The 26630-nt window shown below is 45.6% G+C and overlaps 1 protein-coding gene across 1 annotated transcript in view; it reads right to left on the bottom strand.

Moving 5' to 3' along the window:
• spag9b (sperm associated antigen 9b) overlaps positions 1–26630 on the bottom strand; it is a 64615-nt gene that overhangs the window by 8928 nt on the left and 29057 nt on the right. Inside the window, 23 exon segments of the mRNA XM_048232738.1 lie at positions 985–1156; positions 2234–2382; positions 2578–2645; positions 2899–2979; positions 4162–4284; positions 4637–4808; positions 5709–5963; positions 7217–7388; positions 7822–7992; positions 8585–8671; positions 9380–9509; positions 9634–9731; positions 9733–9811; positions 11317–11373; positions 11720–11850; positions 12005–12059; positions 12271–12423; positions 12948–13005; positions 15400–15521; positions 16038–16131; positions 16298–16985; positions 18821–18901; positions 22855–23005. Coding sequence (XP_048088695.1) covers positions 985–1156; positions 2234–2382; positions 2578–2645; positions 2899–2979; positions 4162–4284; positions 4637–4808; positions 5709–5963; positions 7217–7388; positions 7822–7992; positions 8585–8671; positions 9380–9509; positions 9634–9731; positions 9733–9811; positions 11317–11373; positions 11720–11850; positions 12005–12059; positions 12271–12423; positions 12948–13005; positions 15400–15521; positions 16038–16131; positions 16298–16985; positions 18821–18901; positions 22855–23005 — 3347 coding nt within the window.

The following is a 26630-nucleotide window of genomic DNA, read 5'->3' as shown; positions in this document are numbered from 1 at the left end:
GAACATACCATGTACATACACACTACTGTGAAACACACACACACACATTACTGTGAACATACTATGTAACATTCCTATTACACACACACACACATTACTGTGAACATACTATGTACACACACACACACACACATTACTGTGAACATACCATGTACACACACACACACACACACACACATTACTGTGAACATACTATGTACACACACATTACTGTGAACATACTACAGTATGTACACACACATTACTGTGAACATACTATGTACACACACATTACTGTGAACACACATTACTATTACATTACACACACATGAATGTGAAGCACATTATGAGATGGAGATTAAGGTATTCATTTCCACCCTTCAATGTACAAGTTAAACTGCATACACTACTAAACTGCTTTACAAACACCCCTACAGCAAAGCTACGAGACTGTGCCATTGTCTGAATGTTACGGTATTCTCCATTCTTTCGAGTTCCGTTGTGCATGATGGGATGGACACTTACTCTCGGTTAGGGGGATGGAGATGATGACCCCAGTGCCTGAGGAGCGTACACGCGACGCGGCGACGCGACCACAGGCGGTTACAGGACACCATCAGCGCCGTGATCCGCACAAAGGAGAAACCCAGCTTCCCAGTGCCTGAGGAGCCCAATGGGTAAATACACACACACACATACAAAAACACGCACACACACACACACACACACACGTGTTATCAAACTAAAAAACCAATATACCGTACAACTGTATACAGTTTTTATTTAATGCATTAATGTTTTGAACCACGCCTATAGCTGGGGATGAGTAAGTAGACTGGTCTTGCCCAACATGCCCTTGAGTCTGAGTTACCAAGTGTGCAAGAGAGAGTGAGAAGGAAGGGGGAGAGAAATGGTGGTGTGTGTGTGTGTGTGTGTGTGTGTGTGTGTGTGTGTGTGTGTGTGTGTGATTAATAATACTGTGTGTGTGTGTGTGTATGCACCCACCCAGCATTTTGCTGACATAGGGCTCGATGTCCACGTCCTGCAGGTGCTGGTAGGTGTGGGCGTGGAAGAGACGCAGCGTGGAGTCCAGCCGGATGGACACCCAGATGCCGTCGCCCTCCCAGGCCAGCTGACGCACCTGGCTCTCCTTCCGCGGGTGGGCATCGAACGATTTCTGTTAGTGATTAACGAGGAGTTAAATCATGTTACAAAAAACGCGACTGGTGTGCTTGTGTGTGTGTGCGTGTGTGTGAGAGATTACTACCACCAGGACCAGGGACCAGGTTTAAAAAAAAGTGCGGTTTCGGGCAGTGCGTTTACAGGATTCGTTTGGACGTTCGGCCAAGACGATGCAAAACATGTGCGTTTAAACCAAAAAGTGTCTCTGTGTGGATGGCCCCTAATACTAATCGTTTCTTCTTTCCAGACACCTCTGACTGAGGTAGAGTGAACATTGAGCAAATCTTGGTGCAAAATGACTAACAGTGACACCAACCAAATAAGATACTATAGATTATTTACTAATTTGTTAGAATTACTAGCAACTAATTTGAGCAAAAAAGTTGTTGACGTATGATGGCAAATACTGATACAGTAATTTATGGTAGGTTGCTTTTCTTTTTTTTTGTTGTAGGGGATGTAATGCATGTCAACACTCAGTGTGGACAAAATGTGTCAGATCTGACACAATTTATGGTGCAAATCGAACAGTCGGATGCTGTTAGGACACGGTGTCAGGGTGCGATTGATACGGCGCGTGATTATGAAATCCTGACTGACTCTTTGCCAGGGACGTGTCCTGTCGGAGATCTAGAGAGGGAACTTTACTCTTCAACAGATGCATACCGCTTGCCAGAGCTGTAAATCTAGGCCGACTCCAGAGTGGAAAAACAGGGCAAGATCTGCATGGTCTGAAGAAATTCATAACTCCTTTCAACAGATGGAAGCCCCTCAGGCAAGAGGCACTAAATCCATACCATGCAACAACAGGTGTGCTCAGATATGTGCACGACCTGACGTTTTTACGCAATAGGAAATGGGGTCTCGTAAAAACATGTTTTGTTAACTTCACACGGCAGAACCTCTACAGAGACTTTTCATAAGCTGACAAGGGACGGGGAAGGAACCATCTGTTCAAACAACATGGTGGTTCACTACCTCAAACGAGAGGTCAAGTAGAGCAACTTACCCTCGCCTAACCCTCTGAATGTATTTGTGTGTGCGGATATGTGTGTGTGTGTGTGTGTCTCACCTCAATCCTCATGGCCTTGGGCTGCACCACATAGATCTTGTTGCGGTAGCCGCACCACACCTTGTCGTGCACCACGGTCATGCAGCGGATGGAGTGGTGAGGGCGGCCCAGGTCCAGCAGGTGGTAATTGGTCAAGTCCCACTGCCCATCTACTCATGGGACACAGGCGAAAGGGGAGACATTTCCATAGCCGTTATATAGGATTATCCATTTTCAAATATTATGCGAGCAGGCTTATGCCTGATCCCCAACACACCACATGGGAACTTTAAGCCCTGAATGGGAATGACTGTGGGCATGGAATGTTGAGGGAATGTCTTTAAGGTTGCACGGGAGAGGCTCACCTTCTCCTCTGTGGAAGATGGCTAGTGTTCCATCGGCCAGGGCCACCAGCACACGCCCTTTAACATGACTACAGGAGAGACAAAAATGTTGCACACTTATAAACTACACCCAAGATAAGTGAGAGTAAGCATAGTAAAGATCTTACAGCATGATCGGTTTGATCCATTTTAACAGCATTAAAGATTACACAAATTACCAGTGTGCTTCTATGTAATTCAAATGTGAATATCTTTGGATCTTGTTCAACAGATACCGGCAAATGTATTCAAATTTCCTCTTTCCTGACCGCAACTGATAAAAGCTCATGATTCTCTACTCACACGATGCCTAAGACAGAGTCTTTCAGTTTGATGGAGTGAAGACACCTTTTCCACTGAGCCACAGCAGAGTGAACGTACACACTGAAACAAACCAGCAAGAGAACCTCAGTTAAAACACACACACACACACACACACACACACAACACAAGCACACACACACAAACACTTGGACAACAACCCTGTGATTGGTTGATTTTAGAGATGCACCGATAGATCGGCTGGTGACCGGAATCGGCCGGTGACCGGAATCGGCCGATTTTCACGTGATCAGCCATGACCGGCGACCGGCAGGTCAGTCTGAGACATGCCGATTTTATGCCGGTCAAATGCACTCGCCTGCTGCAATTATAACAACACCCAGCTGAGTTTGCAAAGTTTGAAGAAGCTAGAAACCAGGCCAACACTCAGGGCTGGATGTAGGGCTACACAGAAAGCGCTAATAGGCTACTGAGTTTTTCTATGCAGCGAACGCTGTGCTTTGCCATATTGCGTGGAATTTACTAAGCTGTCACTTCATAGGCTACGTAAACATTGCTCATCACCGCCCATCCCTGCCGCTAATTACGTGCCCACAGCTGAACCACAAGCGCAGCTGAACGGAGATAACCGATTGCGACATTAAAAACAATCAAAGTTTAGGGATCATAGGCTACATGATAATAAGATGTCAACAAGCAGCGACATACAGTTGCCCTAGTAGTTCTACTCCACTTAAAAAATACTAGAACTATTTACTGCACGTAGACTAGGGCTATGCCTAGCAGATTGAAAAGTGGATGTCGTAAAAGTTAACAAACGATAGCCTATTAGAAAGGCAAAACAGACGTGCGCTGTTTTCATATATGGTGGAGCACCTAATCGCTATTAGCACTTCTCCACTTATTAGTAGTCTGTGAAATATGTCCCACACTGTAGTTGGCATTATACCATATGGCAATATAATTACACTGGCATTATAGTTTGATACTGCAGCTGAAGTTAGACTTGAAGAAGAATCTGTCTAATCACCGGTTCCATTTTTTTAACAGCCATTTCATTATTGATAAGTTGGTTACATTTGTATATTAACATGTTCTATTAAAGAAAAGATAGAAAATAACTATTTGTGTGTGCTGTAAAATGGTTAGAAGAAATTAAATCGGAATCGGCAGGTGAAACTCTGCTGAATAATAAAAAAAACGGAAATCGGAACCGGCCCAAAAATTGCAATCGGTGCACCTCTAGTTGATTTGAACTGACAGGCAGAAGGGCCAGCCACTCACCAGCCGTTTTGGGCCCCTAACCACATAGTGGCCAGGACGCTGCTCATCTTGTTGGCCTCCTCCCTCATGAGGTCCTTCTCTTCCGAGGCTGAGCTTACCCCGTCCTTCACCAGGTCACTCTCCCTACAGCCGAGACGGGCAGAAAAAGGGGACGCTCAGAACAGATAGGAGGTTCTCACCATGTCAAAGGCCATCAACCGTCGTTTACACCCACAATCAGATCTCGTAACTGCTTCACGAGCGACTCTCTTCCTTTGAAAAACTACTATGATTCATTTCAACATGCTTACTGAATTATAAACCACTATTCTTCCCTTGAACTGTTGGTCTGTCCGAATTGTTGGTCTGTGCCGAAAGTTTCACTGCAGTTACAGTGTGCGAAATGAACTGTTACAATGACGGGACTGTTAGAGGCAGGCCTAGCATGTACTCAAACCCCTGTGTACTGTTCCTGGCTGTACAGTAGCTCACCCACCTCTGTGTGTAGGAGGCTGGGGTCTCAAGTGGCAGCTGCACCCCCAGCGGGTCGGTGAACACGTGCTCCGTGTAGACGCCAGCCCTGAGGTCCAGCAAGTGGCCGTGGCTGCCCTCTTTAAACGGCAGACCACTCTCCGTGGCCTCGGTCGCCTCCTCAGGAGACACGATCGCTGGAGACCAACGGAGAGAATCGGTACAAAACAAACTTTCATTAAAAAAAAATATATATATATTTCTACTTATTTATTTTTATTTTTACATTTCACAGATAACTCCATTGAGGCGTTCCAAACACCTATGCAACCAGAAGGCTTGTCAAAGAGCAAAGGACTAAAAGAAACCGAAATGTAGTGAGACAGTTCGCCAAAGAGCAAAGGACTAAAAGAAACCGAAATGTAGCGAGACAGTTCGCCAAGTCTCCAGTGACACTTGTAAGCGCCGTCAACAATTCTCATGAGAAACACTTCCTCCTTTTCAAAGAGACTTTGGCAGAAGTAGCGGAGGAGTGGGCAGGGACAGAGGGGGGGGTGGGGGGTGAGGAGTTGGGAATGTCTATTAGTCCCATTTGGTCTTCAAAAGGCTGAGCCCATTAGCGGCGTATTTGATCTAGACGACAAACGAAGATGTCTCTAAATACAAGCCAATGCATCCACTATATGCCCGAAACCTCCTGACCTTTACAAGCCTTTGACGCCAAGTCAAATGGGAAAATAAAAATCAGGCATGTTTGAAGACCATAAACAGCTGACTACAACACTCAGATCTTCAAACTGAATTCCATAAATATTTTTGAGCTACTTTTTAAAGTTATATTTTTGTACTTTTAAGCCTTTATTTGACAGGACAGTGAAGAGATTAGAGGAAATGAGTGAGGGAGAGAGATGAGGAGAATGTTCGGAAAATGACCACATGCTGGACTCGAACCTGGGTCCCTGTGGGCACTAAGCACATGCTGTGGGACGGCGCCCGACGCTACTGCTGCACTACGGCTCCCCCATTGGGCCACTTCTTGGACTTAACGCAACGCTGTCTTGTAGCCACACTATGAGACATCAGCCTGAGCTCTTTACCGGTGACTGCGTCAAGGTCGCCGGACTGGCCCGTGGTGCACACCGTCTGGGGGATGGCCACTGCTCCCTCCCCCGAGCAGCCCACCACATGCACACCGTCCAGTAGGCCTTCCTGGGCGCCCGTGGCGCTGCCCTCGCTGGCGCCCCCACACGTGCTGTTGCTGCTGCTCGCTGTGGCGGCTCTGGCCCCTTCGCCCTGCTCCCAGTCCTGCTTGGGAATCTCCTCACCCATGGGGTAGTCCGTCTCTCGCGCCCCTGTGGAGGACACACACACACACACACACACACACACACACACATGAGAGAGGGGCAGATACGGGCAGATTTAGGAACGTTAGAGGGATTCTTTGCTCTTCTTCATATGGGAACCTCTAAGGGTATTTACCGCACATTTTTGAATGATTTTAGGGTTAAGTCATCATACGACACTGAACACAACAGCTGGTTGTACACACACACACACACACACACACACACTAGGGGTGTCACGATTCTCCAAATCCTCGATTCGATGCAATTTTCGATTTTAAAGTCACGATTCGATTTGATTTTCGATCTTTTTTTCAACATTACTATTAATCCATTCCTTTTATGTTATTTACTTGTTTTGGCCTTTTCCTTTTCTGTTTCGGGGGGCTTTTATTTTGAAACCGCTTTTTATTTTGAAACCGTTCCAACCGCGAGGTTGTAATGTAAACAGAACCAACATTAGTCAAAAACAGAGACGTGAACATAGTGAAATGAAACAACACAGAATTATAATTTGATCGTTTCAGCACACTTCGAAGAGACCCAAGGTTAGTGTTCATGGATACTTATCAATGTGCATTTTAATCCTTAAAGTAACTTTGGACTGTAACTAGATCATCTTTTCACTTGCTAAGTTGAGTAGGGTAAGTTAGTTTTAATTGACGTGAATGAACGAGTACTTCCACACCGGTGATTTCAAAGTAGCAAGAGGGGTGTTTCGATTTCGGTAGGTTGATGTGTATATTTTAACTGGCTGCAGCCTAAAATTAGAGGAGTGTTGATGCTGCAGTTCAGCACGTGCGTTTGTGCGTCTTGGCCTACATGCTGGATGTGACATTGGGGGTGTGGCTGCATCGTCGATTCTACTTTTAAATTCGAAGTTCGAGATTGAGATGTAATTTCGAACGATTTCGATATAAAATCGAAATCGTGACACCCTTAACACACACACACACACACACACACAAAACAGCTGATTGTGAGCAAAATTCCCTTTCCTTTTTAAGTGTAATGCCTGGCAGGGATAGGTAGGGGAAAAAAACTTAAAGTGAAAAACAACTGGATCAATATCCTATGTGTGTCTGGAAAAACAACTGACAGTTCAATACTTTCTCCCATTTTACCATGAGAGTAAAGAGGGGTTGATGTCATCAGGACATCAAACCAGAGGATGGATCAAGTAACTGCAAGCACCGCAGAGACCTTTACACACACACACACACACACACACACACAAACGCACTCTCCGGTTTCCTGACCTGGCACGCTAGCCATACAGATGACGTGGGAGTTGCAGACGAAGAAGTTCTCCAGGATGTTGCCGGGCTGGTTGGCGTCGATGACGATGACCTTGGTGGTGGCCTGCGTGCTGGTGCAGATCCACACCAGGCTGGACAGCTCCTCCTGCTGCCGCAGCTCCTTCTCCTGCTCCTGGGGATGCGCACATACACACACACACACACACACACGTGAGACTGGAGGCACACATACTGTATGTTTGCAGTACACTCACACAACACTGGAAGCACACATGTGCATAGACACCAACAGTCACATACATATGTGTACACACACACACACACACACACACACACACACACACACACACATATATGTACACAGACACAAACACACACACACATGAGGCCAGATGCACACATGTAACATGAACTGAAACCAACCCACATACACACTCTCAAACACAAGAATATGTGTAAAAATTGAGCATGCAGTGAAATATGATATATACCAGTAACTGAAATAACAGAGGTCTGTTGGCAGCAGAATGGATCAATTTGTAGGACTGTTGACCAGAATGCAGTGTGTGTGTGTGTGTGTGTGTGTGTGTGTGTGTGTGAGTAACCTTTAGCTCCTGCTCCAGTCTATCTAGGCTGGTCTGGGAGCCCTTCTTGAGCACAGGGCTGAGGCAGACGCTGTCCCCCGACACGTCCTTATAGAACACACTCGCCCCCACAATGGAGCCGCCGTCCCGCGTCTTCCCCCCTGTCAGGTTCACTCCTGCCGCACACCACAGCTGCACACACACACACACACACACACACACAAACAGGCTGTGATTTAGTTGTTCAATTTACATTACAACATCTGCATATTTTTACATCCAGCTTTAGATCTTACAGTAACAGAAACCTGACAATGAAATGTTTTTAACGTTTCTAATGCTTTGACATGGCTTTTTTGTAATGTCATACATAATCTGCACTCAACCGCTATAAGACAAAGGCGCTTCCACTGATCTAAATCCAAATCTAGTCTGATCTAATGTAATCTGTGCTGGATCTCTGATGGACAGGTTTTTTTCTGTTCATATTCCAGAGCTATGAGAAGGGCGGTCAGTGCTGTGTATCCAGTTTCTGTACTGACCCTAGGCAGATGGGTCAGGCCCTTGAGTCGTGCATCTGCTCGAGGTTTCTTCCTACATGTATCTCCAATTCTAGTGTTCAATTCAATTCAATTCAATTCAATTCAATTCTAGTAATTCGAGTTTTTCCTCGCCCCTGTTACTCATGGGCCTTCTCTGATTGTTTAACACTCTGTAAAGCGCCATGAGACATGTGTAATGTTTTGGCGCTCTATAAGTGACATTATATTGAAATTGAAATTACCTTCATGGAGGAATCCCGCTCATCCAGCGGCCGCAGGTAAACGGGCACCGGAAGGTTCTTGCCCTCCTTCTGTGCACCACCATTTACCTGAAGAACCAGGAAGAGAAGAGCATGCATGTGTGAGAGGAAGAGAAGAGCATGCATGTGTGAGAGGAAGAGATGACGGAATGGTTTTTGACTCAAAACCTTTAAGTTCCATTTCACAAGGGGCATTCAGGAACACTTGCAGCCCCTTTAATAATATACTGCTCAAAAGAATTAAGGGAACACTTCAATCATACACTGGATCGGTACTCTGACACGGTTTGGTTCTGAGCACAAGTAAAACTTCTGAGGCAAGTGTTTTATTTTGCAAGAACTGTCAGACATTCTGTGAATGTAGTTTGAGAATGGAGAAAAGGGTGGAAGGTTTCAAAAAATGTGTTTTAACAATTGTGGAAAACTGTCAGTGTTTTTCCCTTAGTGTATCTTCCCCTATACAACTGCTCTACTAAGGCTGAGGTGCCCATCTGAAAACAGATTCCAGATAAAGAACAGAGCACTTCACTGTGTGCAGGACATCTTGCTCCTTTTAGTCCGTCTATCCTTGTCTTTGAACACTGAAATTTGCTTTGCAATAGGAAATCTTTCACTTCAAATGGCTTCACTTCCACATTGCATTTATCCCACATCAAAAATGTGGTGTCTAGGAGTCTCTGTCCTGACCCCATCCCCACCCCACACACACAGAGCTAGTGTGCACCTTGACCTTCTGACCCCATCCCATCGCACAGACCCAGAGCTAAGACACTGCACCTTGCTCTTCTGGGGGAGGCTCCATCCGTAGGCCTGGACTCGGCCGTCCTCCTTCTGCACGTGGGCCTTCACCTGCTGGTACTGAGCCCTCTTCTGCTCACGCCGCGACGTCATGTTACCCACCTCGGGCCTGGTGGCACACACACACACACACACACACACACACACACAGGTTACAGGTTACCCACCTCCAGCCTGGCACACGCACACGGCTTACAGATTAGGGGGTGAGGGTTGGTGGTGGCGCTACTCACTCCTCGTTGAGGAAGTCGAAGGCCTTGGACTTGTCGCTGGGCAGCTGGGCCAGGGTGCTGCTCCTCTTCTTGACCGTGGGCACCACGTGCGAGGTCGGGCGCGTTGTACTTCAGGTTCACGGGCGCCTCCGGTTTCTTGGCTGACGCGCTCGACGATGAACTGAAGAGCCGACTGAAGCTAGAATTAAGAGAGGAGGAAAGACAGAGGGAGAGAGAGAGAGAAAAGGGATAGATAGAGAGAGACAAACACAGACAGACTGCTAGGGAGGCACAAGACACAGGACACAGCAGCAGCAGTTGAAGTTAGAGTTCAAGGGTCAAATGTTAGGGGTTTGGGGTCAGGGCCCTCCAACATATACGGCATGCCTCCCTCCACACACGTGCAGCACCTACACTACCCACTCCACCACCTCATCTCTCTCCCTCTCCATCTGCACCATCCTACATGAACACTACCATGTAGACACTCCACCATAACCACCTTAAAACTACAGTCATGATCCTCTCTGGATCATTGCAATATCATGCACTGAGTACTTCCCTGTTTCAGTGACCGCACATTCAACCAAACTGTTGGATGATATGCTTGTGCTGTCTATATTACTGTCCCTCTCTCTCTTTTACTCACTCTTCATGGCATGAACCTCAGTCAGACACTCTTTTGTGCTGTGATTTTAGTCTAAAGCCTGAGATAAACAAGATACGGCAGGACAAACCATCCAGGCTTAAAGTTCACTAGTATTTAGCAGATGCGTTCATCAAAAGGCAGGTTTGGGACTTAAACCCGGGCCAACCGATTGTCAGGCTTGTCATCAGGATTGTGATATAACTGCTTCTCCTCCACACTACTAAGAGCAATGTCTTCCTGAATAAAAAAAAAAACACTCTAAATATAAAAACAACTAAGACTGCTCAAAAAAATAAAATAAAAGTTTCAACATGTCATATCCTATATTTCTCATCCTCCATCAGTTCTGACATTCGCTCCCACACTTCCACACACCTTCTGCAGAGGCACAGGACAACATGAGGCAGGAGAGAGAGGGGGGCACAGGAGAGTACAGAGCAGGAGAGAAGGCAGCTTTTAAAACAAGGCTAGTTCAGCTCCACTGATAAACAAAAAAAACCTCCAGCAAAAAACAAACTCAAACAACCACGTCAAACCCATTCCAAACCTGTACCAAACCCATTCCAAACCCACACCAGAACTACCACAAACACCAAGACCTGAGAATGGCAGTACACATTTAACATATTATTCATTGTGGGAAAGAGTACATCCTTCCAAATTATTATTGTTTTTTTATTTACCTTTATCAGGTATTTGAATGTACTATAGGTAAATCATTAAAAAAAAAAATCTATCTTGTCAATGTCTTGTTCTAGGATTTTGAAAACAAGTGGACACCGTGATGAACAAACAAATGAGTTATTCTTAACAGCAAAGCCATTACCAGGTCAAGGGTCATCTTGCTTATCAATCTTGCTTATTTGGAACATGTAAAGTGCAAGGATCAGTGCATTGCAAGGCAATCAAAAATTACCTACATACTGGAGACCAACCATAAAAGGTGAAATAAAAAAGGAGAAGTAATATATTAAATGATGTGAGAAATCATCTACGGCACTACGGTAAATTATGAGATGTCGCTATGGATGTAAGTGAAGGCCAGTGTGACTTACAACTGCCAGATACTAGACTTCTTCTTCTCTGATAGGGAAGGGTTCTCCCGCGATGCTCTTTGGAGGAGAAAACAAAAATCACCAGGGTTACACAAATGAAAGCAGTAAACGTGTGCCATCGGAGGACTGCGCCTCAAGCTTTTAATTTAGACATGTTGATGATTATTCTAAATTCTAAATATCAAAAGCTGACACTGATAAATATGAATATGGATTTTCCAAAAATTTGGGCAAAAAATCAGACCTAGTCTGTCTTAGGCTTCAACTACTCCTGTGTTACCCAACTGAACCCTAATCTTCCTTTTTCCCCCTCTTCCCACTTGGAGCCAAGTCTGTTTGTTTTGAGGACAAGTATGCTTAGATTTGTAATAATTTGCCTTACATTTGGAGGGCCACCCCTCACCTGATCATCTCTGTCCACCGCACGGCTTCCTGCAGCTCCATCAGTCTCTCCTTGTACTGGTTCCTCTCCATGAGCACACGGGCCATCTCCACCCGCGTGAAGCGCTTTCTCTGGGCCGTGGGGACGTCACTCTGAACACACACAGACATAGACACACACACACACACACCTCAGCAAGAATATGTGGCAACTGACGAGGTGTTGTCTAGTCTGACAAATACATTTTAAGATCTAAACCATGATTTATTCAAGCCCATAGATAGAAACACACAGCACAAAGCTTACATCATCGTCAGGCTCTTTGGTCTTTTGCTTGGCCTCCTGTAATTCTGCACGCACTCTGGATACAGAGAGAGAGAGATGTCAGTATGATTGCCATCCCCATTTCATTATCACTTGTAGTAGTAGTTATTCTATGAATGTGTGTATGATTGTATGTGTATGATTGACATCATCATTCTATCCTATTATCAATTGTAGTAGCAGTAATAGCAGTGTAGCGTGTGTGTGTGTGTGTGTGTGTGTGTGTGGTGTGTGTGTGTGTGTCTGACCTCTTGATCTCATCCTCCAGCTCCTTGTTCTTCTCCTCCAGCTTGTCTTTGGCAGAGCGCAGCACCTCTAGTTCCCCCACCACTACATCCTTCTCACACACCAGCTCGTCCACGCGCGCTATCAGGTCGTTCTTCACCACGTTCAGTGCGTTTCTGACAACAACAAAACATACTCAGAGATGCATTTCAAGCATGAAGATCAAGATACCTACAACATAGGTTTCTATTACTTCATTGTTTACACGGCATACTCAGATACACAAATGTTCCATAATCCCGTAAGTATAATACCTTTCCCTTACATCTGACTTATTTATTGGTCTATGAGGCCCACTCATAGCTATACCTCCAAATCCACTATAACTGAATACCAGTCTGACTGAGGCATCTGAAGGATTGTTACAAGTGCATGTCTGACCATTTGCTGTAGATGGCAGCAGAGAGCAAGTCAGTGCTTTGGATAGTTGTAAAAAGTTCACTTTGTTACGTCAAAACCCAAAATGGCTCATTAGCTTGTCTCCGGGTATAAATGGTTGTTTGATTATGTCCATTACCAGGAAGAGGCTCTAAGAAAGAGAACACTTTCAAAAAGAACCTTATCCATTTTGTGTAGTTGTGTGATTAGTTGTAGAGTAGTTGTGTGATTGAGTTGCAGCAGATCAAGTGGCATATCTTACTTTGTCTCCAGCAGCTGTGCATTCTCCTGGATGAGGTGTTCCACTTCACGACCCATACCTGCACCAAGACAAAGATCCCCTGAAAGGTTACTTGCATTCATCAGCTCAGTCCGTTACCAGTTGGTCAGAATCCACAGCATCACCACTGGCCAGACGATCACAGGTCACAGGTCAGACTCAAGACAGACTGGACTTCACCCACAGAAAACAGAGCTCATAAGATACACAAGATAAGGAACAAGCAGGGAAAGACCGGCTTACCAAAGAAATTAAGGTCTGACAGTGCCGTGCAAAACCAGCAGAGGGAGAGAAAAGGGGGAGCAAATGAAGTGAGACATGAGAAAAATGAGCGTAAACATTTAGTGGCATGGTGATGATCCTTTTCAGAACTGCTAATCAAAGTTATGTGTTGTTCTACATTTTCGAGATAAAACAAATAAAAATGTAATACAATAACACAAAGGACTAAATAAAGCTGAATGACGGCGGTGGACTTTGATGTCCAGGAAGTAGAGCAGCCGTGCCCAGATCGTGGATAAATGAATAATTCCTGTACGCTTTGTCATCTAACAGGTTTTGATTAAAAAATAAATGAGCACAATGTCAACAAACACTTGTCCAGTGACACAGCAATGATGTGTGTATGGGATACTGGCCTAGGCCTAGAACTATGACAGGAGCCCTGGCCAACAACATGATTCAGCAATTCACTGTCCAACCGCCTGCAGTGAGCTAATACACCAGCTCACTGGCCTTAGCTACTCAGCTCCGTCTGCCTGCATTCACTTTACGGTTAGCATCTTAAGAAGTTATTTTCTTTTGTTTGGCTTCGGTCTGTTTTAGTTGACTTTGTGGCCTCTGGGAGGACTAGGGCAGAGCCAAATAGTAATCCAATGCACACTATACTACGGATGAGAGAAGTGGAGGAGACTGGAGAGGAAAATGTATGTGAGAGTGTGTGGAGACAGACAGAGGGTTAGTGAGATCATACACACCAGAGTACTCTTCTGTTGGGAAGGTAAGAAAATGCCATGAGATGAGAAAGGCATGCAGAGAAAGAGGGGTTAGAATGAATGAATGAATGAATGAATGAATTATAGGATGAGTTCCGTTTCACAATGAACCGATTAATAGTTAAACGATTACTACAGTAAAAGGAATGTTCAATACTCCAGGCCCTTTACTTTGGTTCCTTTCCTTCTGAAGAACCAAATTTAATCAGTATCCTGGTTCCCTTCTGAAATTGGACAGCATGCAATACAAATTGATCTGCAGAGAGGCACTCGTTTTCGTGCTGTCAATGTCAGACGGATTAAATTTCACAAACCCACTTATACTGCAGCACTGTGCAGCCCTAGTGCCCAAAGATAAACGCAGTCTGCAAATTCTGTAGAGCCTGAAGCTGAACTCTTATCCCTGTGTGCTACAGTAACATTCACATACAGTCACACACACACACACAAAAAATTCACATAAAAACATACACCTAAGGATGGTGAGTAAAATGGGAGACAATGGACAAAAAAAGCACACAGGGAGAAAAGAAGGAAGAACTTCTACAGACAAACTGGACACTAACAGGGAAGCTACCTGTAAAGCGTTACGTTTCACAGCGCGTAAAAACATTTTAGAAGACTGGTCTGTTTTTTTTCCCCAAACGTACGCGCCTCGATCATACCTGGTGAAGCTACTTCCATTTATTATAGTGGAAGCTAATTGTTGCAGCAGACGCAACGCGAATGGAGCGCTTCAGTTACGCACCTGGTGTAGCTTCCCTGTAATAGTGCGACATGCACGACTCCATCTCCTGCTCTGGAACTATGGAAATGTATTAACTCATTGAATGCCAAGCTGTTTTCGGGAGCTTTGTCCTAGAGTGCCAGCAATCTAGACCATTGTTGATGATTTTTGTACAGCTACAGCATATTCTGTGTTATAACTATGAACACATACAGTGGCTCGATTAAAAGGTGAGACTTTAAGCTCTCAGTGGGTGCAAACCGTGCATTTCTACACGCCTCTGTTCCTGAGAAATCCCAAGCTAGTTTTCATCAAAATCGCAGTTTTTTTTTTCTAGAAATGGATATATAACGTCTTTCATTAAAATTTGAAGTGTTGCCTGTTACTTACTTGTATAAACTTTCCGGGAAGTGATCAGCGAGACCGCCACCTAGTGATAGACCCACGAAAATGGCCTGGTTTTGACCTGACGTGCATGCGTCACTGATTCGACCCAAAGCGGCAACCGAGTTATGATAACGATCGTCATATATTTCATTTCCATTCATCACAGAGTTCCCAAAATCACATATAAGGTGTATTAGAGTGTCTAGTTTCGTAATTAAAAAAAAAAAGCTAAAAACGTAATATTACGTTTTTGGCACTCAATGAGTTAACAAACTACGTAACCACCACACCAGCCTGCCGCTGAGATTTAAACACCGTCTCTTACCCAGCAGGTCTGCGCCCTCGTCCACGTCTCCTATGAGGTCGTTACCGGCTGAGGAGAGCTCCTCGAACAGTGAGTCCGTGTTGCGGTCAAATGCCAAGTTCTCGATCCCTTTGGTTGGAGTACTGGTGGAGACGCGGAGAAAGGTGAGCGAAATTAGGAGACACAGGTGAGCAGAGGACAGGGAGCAAAGGGAGACCACTGAGGATCAAATCAAAGGTTAGCGATGCTGGATGACGTCGCGCGTTGATGTTTATGTTTTTAGCAGACACGTTTGTCCAAAGCAACGTACGTTATATTCAAACCAAAAACCAATCAAAACACCTCTTCCTCCACACAATGTTTTGTTATTGTTATCGACAGGCTGCCCACATTTAGTTTGTTTCCAGTTCATGGAGCCAGGGCTGTGTAAGTGTAAAAGTGAGGAGATATTCCCTGAATGTTACAAAAAGTGTAAATCACTTAGCATTGCTAACCCTACCTTTAAGGGTTATCCTTCAGTGCTTAAGAATGCTATTCCATACACAGCACTGTTTTGCTTATTTTTTTTTAGCTGTAGCACATTTTGACTAAACTTTAAAAGGGTAAGGGGTGGAGGTCCTGAAAACATGGCTGGTGTGTTTTGAGTTAGGTGGTGTTACCTGGCTCCTTTGCATCCACTCAGGTCCATGTCCAGCTCGGGAGTGGACTCAATTATCGCCTGCACTTCGGACCGCTCCGCGTTTTCTATCGATTCTGTAAACATCAATGTCATAAAATAAATAAATAAATAAATAAAATCAAATATGATGTCAAATGTAATGCAAGAAAAAATTCAATCAAATCTACAAACTTTGCACAGGCCCCTAAATAATAGTCCCTAGACATTCTGCACCATCTCCTGTGTACCATCCGCCCTCACCTGATGAGGTTGTGTCTGTGCCCGTTCCTGCGCGTATTCCTGCGCCAAGTCCTGCGCCCACTCCAGTGGCAAGTCCTGCGCCTGCTCCTGCACCCACTCCTACGCCCGCTAATGTGCCCACTCCTGCACCCACTCCTACGGCCGCTAATGTGCCCACTCCTGCACCCGTTCCTACGCCCGCTAATGTGCCCACTCCTGCACCCATTCCTACGCCCGCTAATGTGCCCACTCCTGCAACCGTTTCTACGCCCGCTAATGTGCCCACTCCTGCACCCGTTCCTACGCCCGCTAATGTGCCCACTCCTGCACCCGTTCCTACGCCGTCCTGCATCATGATGTTCTTGCTGTTGTCGGGCTTCCTGTCGCTGCTGTCCAGGTTCCGGTTCAGGCTGTCCGCCTCTTCCACCCGCGGCGTGTCCACGGACGCCATGGCGACGCCGCCGGAGGTAGCGCTGGACATGGGCGTGGCAGAGTTGGAGCCACCGCGAGTCATGTCGGAGGCAGTGGTGGACATGGGTGTGACCGCCTTGGACCCACCACGGCTCGTTTCCGACATGGGCGTGCCTGCCTTGGACCCAACACGGCTCGCGTCGGATGTTGGCGTGCCCATCATTGACCCACCACGGCTTGCGTCGGACATGGGCGTGCCCAACTTGGAGCCACCGCGATGTGCGCCCGACAGCTCATCCTGCGAAGCCATGAACAAAACACAGTGTAAGAAATCTACACCCCCACCATGGTCTTGCTCACACTCTAAAGTCAGAGACAGGCACTAGGAGGGGAGTCTACGGACGAATGCTACACGGAGGAGGTTTGGGAAAAACAACCATGATCAAGGTCAGTAAAACTAGAAGACTCCCGTCACCCATCACACACACACACACACACACACACACACACACACACACGTCAGCCCCACTCTGCTGAGGAAGGAGCCACAGAGCTGGGAGAAGGCAGCCAGGTAGAGGTCCCCACTGGAAATCTATTATTAGTTAGGCCTATGTGTTAGAAAGTTCTGGAGCCATGATGTCCTACATCTAGATCTGCAGCCAGTCAGCCAAACTGACCAGAGTTTCGAGTTCAAGGAATTATTCCTGGAGGTAGCGGAGTGAAGTCTGCTGCTGGAGACATGATTGAAATGTAATTTGGCTGACCAGGAGGTGTTAATTGTTGGCTTTGTCGGTGATTCTTTCTTTGAAGGGTAGCTTTGCCAAGAGCAATCCAGAGTTTGCCTTCAAAGAAATGGCTTTCCCAAAACCTGTACGATTAATACCACATCAGTGAAAAAACTGCAAACCGATGCACACATGTGCACACTCATTTGCTCGCATTCAGTCACCCAAACAAAACACACACACACACACACACACACACACCCTGGTTAATAAATGGAAAAACAAATACATGGAAAAAGCAAACTTTATGCTGTAGTGCACTTCTCAAGACTATTGCCATCATGACGGGTAAAGAAGAGAACAAGGCATCAGCAGAAAACCGCTCCACCCAACATCCTTCACTTGTGACAAATGAACATTTCTTTTCCCTCCAAAACAACCTACATTCAAACAGTACCTTGTTGTTTACTGCCCTTGTCGCCACACTAACATTCTTGTATCTGTCTGCCTTAGTGCAGTACAGCGAGTCAAATGTCATCACTCTTCCTATCCATGTCCTTGGCGCTTCAGAGTGGGCTACTGCCAACAGATCCATTGCTCTGCTTCCGACAAGGTCAAGGGAACCTACACATAAATACCTCCTGAAGCTTGGCTTGTTGCAAGCACATATTGATATAGTGCAACCACACTTGGCGATTTCAAAGAGCAGAGCAACAAATTGATAAATGAACAAAGACTCACTAATGGCAACATACTATACTACTGCCTGGTTAGAGCTACTGCAGGGTTAGACAAATTAAAAAGCAAATGAGGCCACCTACAGATTGAATTTTAACATTTTAATAATGCAGACCCTACTACCCCGGTGAGTAAAATCTCATGAAGTATCAACGGATCACTACAGGCACTGCAGGCAACCACAACAACCCACTGACACCAACTTCAAGTCCTTCAGTTTGTTCACAACTTTGACGTATCCATTTAACCAGAGGTCATTAAAGATAATTCACTTTGCAGTGATGGTGTTTTTTTTATCCATGCAAGGGCATGCTGTTCATTTAAATGGACAGATTACATTAACTTATCAGGGGTCCTCCTGGCTAACATATTCAGAAGCAAATGATAAACTCTGACCCAATTAACGTCCACCTTAATGACCCTTTCCTGGATAAGATCGCCCATCCCTGTGTTAGAGTGGTTGCATGCAGCACACTTCATGGCCTGCCCTTTGATTCCCACGCACACAGAAATGCAATGAAGATTTGTCATGAGGCCAGGCGACAGATAACTACAGGCCGACAGAATCGGCCGGGCTGGGCTGCCGTTGCCACGGTGATCAGTGTTTGTTGTTTTGGGGTTATTGTTAGATCATTGGCACCCACTGGCGGTGGGAGAGAGGACCGGCTACCTGCGTCTCCTCCAGGATAGTCTCCCAAACCTCCGGCAGGACCTTACTCTCCTGGGGCTTAGGAGGAGGCTCGTCCTCCAGCTGCTTGGAGAGAAGGGGGGTCAGTTAGCGAGCGAGGTGGGCCGCGGTCGGCCTCAGCAGAACCCTGTCTGAGGGTAATAAAACACTCCCTCTGTTTCACCCATAGCCCCCCCCCCCCCCCTTTGACGCTTAGAACTGTCCATTAACCTAATGGGAAGGTTGGTCATTGGTTTCTGTGAATCAAGTTATTTGCAGGTGACGGCCTTCTAAAAAAAGAAACAGTTCACTTCAATTCAATTAATCATGAGATCAGCCATTAATCCAGAGTGAGCACACAGCAATGTCAACTTCAGACAAAGCACAGAGACCTTCAAGCCCTTACCAAAAATAAACCCATAAGCAAGATGAAATATTCAAAAGCATTTCACAAGTCATTAGCAATGCTACACAGCTCGGCTTTCCTTCTCACACACACACACACACACACACACACACACTCAAACACACACACACAGTCACTCTTTGTTTTCGCTTCCCTCTCAATCTTTCTTTTAGGACACAGTCGTCCTATGGGAGTGCACCATTCCCACAAGCTGGTATCATCCACTTTCCTTGTTGCCATGGTAGCGGTGGCTCCACCAATCCCACGCCTGGCATTGTGGTTTTTGCTGACCTCACCTGACAATTAGAAGTCAGTCTGTCTAGAGAGAGACCTGATGAGCTCATGCTGTTGTGGTATATGGCTTTGGCAATGGGACCACCACAGCGCAAAAGAGATGTCAAAACAGATGGCTGAGACACACTCAGAAAGTGTCGAGTCACACAAGACACAAAGGAGCATCTGTGTGTGTGTGTGTGTGTGTGTGTGTGTGTGTTCCACCGTGAAGAGGCTTTTGTGCCACCGGTCTCTGAGGTGGTGCCACCGGCAACTGAGAGGGAGGGTGTGGGACTCGGACCAGCCGACATGAATGCCACTGGTCATCTTGTGATCAACACATTGAAGAAAAACACGCCTCCCTTGTGATGTAATATGAAGTGGATGATCTAAACTATGCATCATTCACTATGCAAGAAACTGGACGATTCTACATTACATTACATTACATTTGGCTGATGCTTTTTTAGCCAAAGCGACTAACAACATGGTAAGCAGTTTAAGTTTTAGAGCAATTCTCATCAATTTTAGGACAATTTAAAAACATTAGAGTACAGTAAGAATAAGTGCATCAGTGAGTGCTGTTTGTCAGTTTAAGACGGCTGGAGAGTGCTAGGATCAGTAAGACTTGTTGTAAGTGTTGCTATGAGAGGAGATGTTCTCTAAAGAGCTGGGTCTTCAGGAGTTTTTTGAAAATGGAGATGGATGTCCCTGCCCTTGTAGGAACTGGCAGTGTGTTCCACCAACGAGGAACAACAGATGAGAAGTATTACAATTATAATACATTCAAGTAGGTGGGAGCAGAACCGGAGACTACTTTGTAGGCAAGCGTTAGAGCCTTGAATTTGATGCGGGCCGCCATAGGTAGCTAGTGTAGCTGGATGAGCAGCGGGGTAACATGTGCCCTTTTGGGTTGGTTGTAGACCAGCGCCGCCTGGCGTTCTGGATCATCTGAAGTGGTTTCACTGCGCAGGCTGGGAGACCTGTCAGGAGGGCATTGCAGTAGTCGAGTCGTGAGATGACTATTGCCTGAACCAGAAGTTGGGTAGCATCTTGATTCTGTGCATATTAGCCGTGTATGTGTATGTGAACAACATATATATTGGTATTATGTGCACAAAACTGATTTAAAATATTGTTCTGGCAAAGGTTTCAAATTCCTTGCATCGTTTTTATTTCTAAAAGCATAATAGACTACTGTGAAAATGCAGGTGTTTCTTATGCAATTAGAGAAAAAAAAAAAAAAAAGGTGCACATCTGACCAAGGAGGACGTAATAATGAAATTGCCATGTAATCTTCATAGACAAAAATAGGCCTTTCTCCCAGCCATAGCAACAGCTCAAGTAGGTCAAATGCTGGCAGACTCAAACATTACGTAGATGAGGAGGAACTAATGAATTTAAATGAACGAAGCTCCACCACAGCCTGGCACGAGAGGGGCAGTAGTTGGGATTGAAAGCAAAGGCATGTAAGAGATTTGAGATGGTGACACTCAGAGTAATATCTAGATGATCTGGGCACCTCAAGCAGTCCATCTAAAGGGTGATGATCCGTGGGGAACTTTTTGAAAAACATTGCTAAGCAACCACATAACTGGTTTCATGTGTTCTGTTTGGAGGATCATGAAAATTTGCCTACTGATGATAAAAGTTCTCCAGAAAAGAAAAAGAAATACCAGAGGCAACATGCCAGAACAACAATAGCCAGGGGCATTGCCCAGCAACATAGCTTTTTGAGCCAATGCTGCTCATTATTGTGCCTTGTGTATTATCATTTTAATGATGTTCTAGAAAGGTACCTTCTATATGCGGGACGGGACAGCTAAATTGGAGCATATATGCTATTTTGTTTGTGTGTGTGTGTGTGTGTGTGTGTGTGTGTGTGTGTGTGTGTGTGAGAAAGACAAGACGACGCCACGTCTATCATCATTATCCTCTGAGGTCAAACAGGTAATGCTGCAGAAGTGGTCATAGTATTATATTCAACATTTGTTTGCTTAATTGACATTTGGTATAAATGTGTATAAATGTGTCTTGGACCCTTATCTTCACAGTACACAAACGCTGAAGACCGTTTCACATCCGCATGAAGAAATAGTCCCGAACTGAAAAAAACTGAGAGGAAGTGAAACGCTGAATGCTCACAAATTCTTCTCATGATGTTCTGAATGTAGCTACATTGAGAGCATGTGATTTCACAGCGACTCACAGAAGAGAGAGAGACAGTTGGTCTGCCCATCTGGCAAACTGCTACGGAAACATATTAAATACTTAATCAGACGGCATATTCATGAGGGAGCCTGGCGGCATGGTCTCCGCTGACAACAACAGAGGTGGTCTCTACAGGAAAGAGGGAGTTCCAGACACACATTGCCTGTGTGCACTTGACCTTTGAGCCTCGCCCCTTTGTCCTGCACAACTACCTCTTCCTGCGGAAATCCTTTCACACCAAAAAAAAACAAACTTCGTCCCTGCAGGGCACTAGGCCACCAATTTATTAATGTCCACCAATTTCAGTTCATAACTGTAAACTGAAACTGTGAACAGGAATCTCACCCTTTCCAAAATAAACTCTTTCTACTGTACAAATGCTATCTGTAGTCTTTATGCAGGGCAGCATTAAGATGCTAGTGCCCTCAGAGAGCCTCTGCAGTTGGGGTACGAGGGGTGGGATGTGAGATCACCATTGGCACATCAACCCACTAGCCTGAGTGGCCTTTTCAGACGGAGGCCTTAGGCAGGCTGGGCACGTCCTGGAGGGCCTCCCACTCCACATAGGGCTTCCTCTGGCTTGGCACCTCCTGGTCGGAGGGGGTCTTTTAAACATGCGCTGCCCACAGAAGGAGGCTTTGAGCAAAAGGGAACACAAACTCAATGGGAGCAAAAGCGATGGCGTAATCCATTAGGGGACTCGATGAGATCAGAGTGCAATTCCTGGAATTATGAAAAGGGGCAGAAGACGGACTGTCCTTTGGCTCTTAAAGGGACTCGTCCTGGTTGCTATGGTGCAGAGGAACTACACCGAGCATGAGCTCATGATTCCTACATTAACTATAGGTTCATTGTCCACACGTGTCAGCCTTTCACAAATGGTGAGAAATGGTGTGTATTGAAAACAGAATTGCAAGGTGTAACAGAATATAATAATACATCAAATCCAACTAACAGAGGTAAACATGGAAACCTGTGAAGTACCTGTGTGAAGAGAGGCTTGGTCTAGCCACCTAGAAACTGGTATTAGAACGTAGCTGGCTAAGGTCAAAAGCTAACTTTCTTTTTATGATGTTTGAGAAGAGTACTAATGGTCCAGCTCAAACCCTGCTGATGATTGCTCCAAGCAGAGGCCAGGCCTACCCACCTTGAGACTGGTGTTGGAGCGCGGATGACTCAGGTCGTTGTATCTCCAGGAGTCCGTCTCCGGAGTCTCCACAACATCTCTTGGAAGGTCAGGGGTCAAAGTCTCGCCGCCTGGCAGTGGGAAGATGCCCATGGAAACTGGACGTTCCTTCCTGCAGTGGACATAAACATGCATTCATCCATTAAAACCAGCACACCACACACACTTAATTATCAGTTCTCATTTTACACAGTGTGTTTTGAGGCCAGTTCAGAAACAAACAGAATAGGCATTTATGATGATGATTAGACAAAACAAAAGATGTTATTGCAGATCAATGAACATCACAATAGATCAATGAACCAATTATTAACTAATCATTAGTCAGCTATCTTTAACTGAAACAAACGTGATCTTTTAAAAAACATGTTTAACTGATTGTTAATTCACTGGGGTAATGCTTTGCTCAGGTCAAGGTGTCGCCATGACAACCCAAGGTAATGTGCATTCAGCTGCCCTTTCTCCTCCCTCCCTCTTTCCATCTCCTGAATTAATGTGAAGGACAAGCGGTGGTCTCCCCACTTCAAAGGGCTCCGCATTGCCAGGAACTGGCACAGAGAGAAACGCAAGAGGCCTCTCCTCCATCACTTGCCCACTTGCCCCCCCCCCACGTCTTTCTTTCTGTAGTTGTTGCTTTCTTATCTTTTATCTGACACAGACACACAAATGTGCATAACCTGCATACGCTGGAAGTACAGTAGTCTTTCTTTTTCTAGGAGTCTCTCTTTTTCTGACACAGACAAACACAGACACAGGCTGCATATGCTGTAAGTACAGTACCCAGACTCTCCACTGTGCATTATGGTCATTCTTGATTGGCTCCCTTTCTCTTTGGCTCCCTTTCTCTTTGACTCTCTGTGTCTCTTGTCTTTCTCTGTGACCACAGCTGGTGTGAATGTGGTTAAGTGTTCAGCTCTATTCACTGCTGCAGGGCTGAACTTGCTGACTGGACATTCTGTTGGGAATGCTGGGCAGAGGCGAGGAGGTCACTACAAGGCCAGCGGTGTGTGTGTGTGTGTGTGTGTGTAAGATCACATGGCCCACACAACACCAAAGAGTAGGAATTGGATTATCCGTAGTCAGAGGTTAAATGAACGTTTGCACACTGCTGAGCACTGAGCAGCATAGACCAAGATGCACCACACCAGTTGCACCATTGATTTTCTTATACGCTCCTTCAACACACGTCAATCAGATGTTCATCACCACCGACAGCCTGGCGGCAGTGACAGACAATAACCTGATGGCTAAAAGTTACTTTTGCCAAAACAGCATTGGTTGCGATGATACTTGATATGACCTATTAAAAAGATCCTATGCATGGTGCAAAGGTAAGGAACACCTTTGTTACTGCTTGAGAGCAACTGAATACTCCACTAAGGAATTTGGATGAACCATCCAATTTCAATTTCTACACTCAATGGGCGGAGGTAAAACATTATAATGGCAATTTTTTCCATGTGTGGCAAAAGCTAATGGATGGAAATTAATGTCTTCTGTGGCAAGCACCATAACTTTAGGTCTGTAAAATCACGGCAAACAGGAATATAAGGTTTGATGACTACCAAAGTAAGGCAATTCAAGATAGCAGTGGCTTAAAGTCGGTTCTTTAACATAGACACTTTTTAATAATACATTTCCAATACCCTACAAAATATTGTTCTGAAGCAGCATCATCTCAACACAGGATATTGTGCCATTTTCATTTGTTTGTTTCCAGAATTAGCATGCAGTTGCTCTGCAGCCAATTAGTGTGCCTTTAGATGCAATGATAGGTATCCAATGACAACGCTGATGCATATATTAACTTTGACTGTGAGAAAAATCCACATGAAGAAAATGGGTGAAATTGACGAGCTGTCTCAGGAAGAAAGGAAGAACTTTTCTGTCTCAGTAGAGACCTTACTGACTGACTGGCTCAGACTGGCTGCTACTGTGTATAATTCTGTTCTGTGCCTGAAGACCTCCCAGAGCAGCGCTTTCACCCAAACTAATCTTCTCCAGTTCCCCAGCCCTGAGCTGCGCTGCCTGATAACAGAGTTTAAATGGAGAGCCAGCGAGGGTCTTGGCTTAAGCCTGACACATGTAGCCCAGGCAATTCCCCCTGGAGACAAACTTTAATCAAAGTCCTGTTTGAATGGGTGCGGAAGATAAATAGCATTACCATAGAGATGACCGCTTTTTGCCCAAATAAACACACAGGTCAACACTGTCCACATTATCTGACGTCGAAATACTTCCTCACTCGGAGAGGATCCCCTTCCATTATACCTTGATTGCCCAATTCTGTTACGTCACCCCGATTCTGGCGCTAGGGGTTAGGGTGACGAACAGAAAAATGTAATCCTTACTATGGCACACAGACAGAGAAAGAGAACATCGCACCAAGGACAGACTCCGGTCTGTTGCCTGGCCATTAATGCAGTCACCGGGCAGGTGAAAAAGGGCCAGTGCTGAGTGTCAAATGCAGAGGCCAGCATTCTGCTGCGCCGCATGAGACAGCCCATAATAATAAGGCCACAACAATGGGGAGCCCATCCCCATGGAGACCAGCTCTCAGAGGCTAGGGAACAGAACAGTGAGCCATCACCCTACCGGTGTCCCTGCGGGTCCAGCTGAACAACAGCAGACATGCCCACTGTGCGTGAGAAGGCCCTGGACTGGCACAGAGTGCTCTCATAAAAAACGCCTTACACCCAAAACGTCCCCCTATACAGTGTACACACACGACATGTACCATTACATAATTAATATACATTAATATAATCCTCCTATATATACACACACACACACACACACACACACACACACACACACACACACACACATATCTACCCTTACATAATTAATATAGTTTAATATAATCCCCCTACACAACATCTAACATTTATACATCTATTATTATGAACAAACTAATACTAATCAAACAGGTGATTCAATCAAACTTCACTGTCCATCTTGCCATCTCAGACATGTTTACCATGCTGATGTGAGAGTGGGAACACAAAACCAAACAGCACTGAAGAAAAGTAGGTCAGATAGGACAGTGATGCCGCGCGAGAGAATGGCCACGATGGTGAGATGGTAAACAAAACAAACAGGAGAGAGAGAGAGAGAGAGAGAGAGAGAGAGAGACACTGGAGGGAAGACGGTAAAAATGAGTGAAGGAGGATGCTTCATCACAGAGCCATGACAGAGCAGAGTGGCGCAGAGCCGAGGTAGAGGAAAGTGGGACAGAGACGGAGACAGGAGGGAAGAAGAGGAGGAGGAGGAGGAAGGAGGCAAAACAGTAGCACGCACACAGCAACTCCAAACACACAATCCCGATCATCTCTCCCTCTTTTACACACTTTCTTCTTCCCACCACACCTTCGTTGATGCTTCTCTTTCTCTCCTTCTCCCCCCCCTCGTTCAGACTTTTTTGCCATTTTCTCTACACCTCTTTCTATTCAGTTATGTCAAACCTCCCCCCTCCCTCCCTCCTTCACACATTCCTATCACTCTCTACCTCATTCCTCTCCTGCATTCTCTCTCTCTCTCTCTCTCTCTCTATCTCTCGCTCTCTCTCTGCGTACCTGCTGATCCCGGGCAGTGAGTGTGTGAGGGCGGGCAGGCGCCCGGACACGGAGTAGTGGACGAGCAGCAGCACCGAGAGCGACACCAGCACGGCCGAGTTGACCACCACCGCTCCGCCCACGAAGCCGAACACCAGCAGCAGCATGCAGCCGGGGCTCATG

This window comes from Alosa alosa, chromosome 22 (assembly GCF_017589495.1).
Source record: "Alosa alosa isolate M-15738 ecotype Scorff River chromosome 22, AALO_Geno_1.1, whole genome shotgun sequence".
NCBI lineage: Eukaryota > Metazoa > Chordata > Actinopteri > Clupeiformes > Clupeidae > Alosa > Alosa alosa.
Note: the sequence above shows the minus strand (reverse complement) of the source record. Positions and strands in the feature narration are given on the sequence as shown.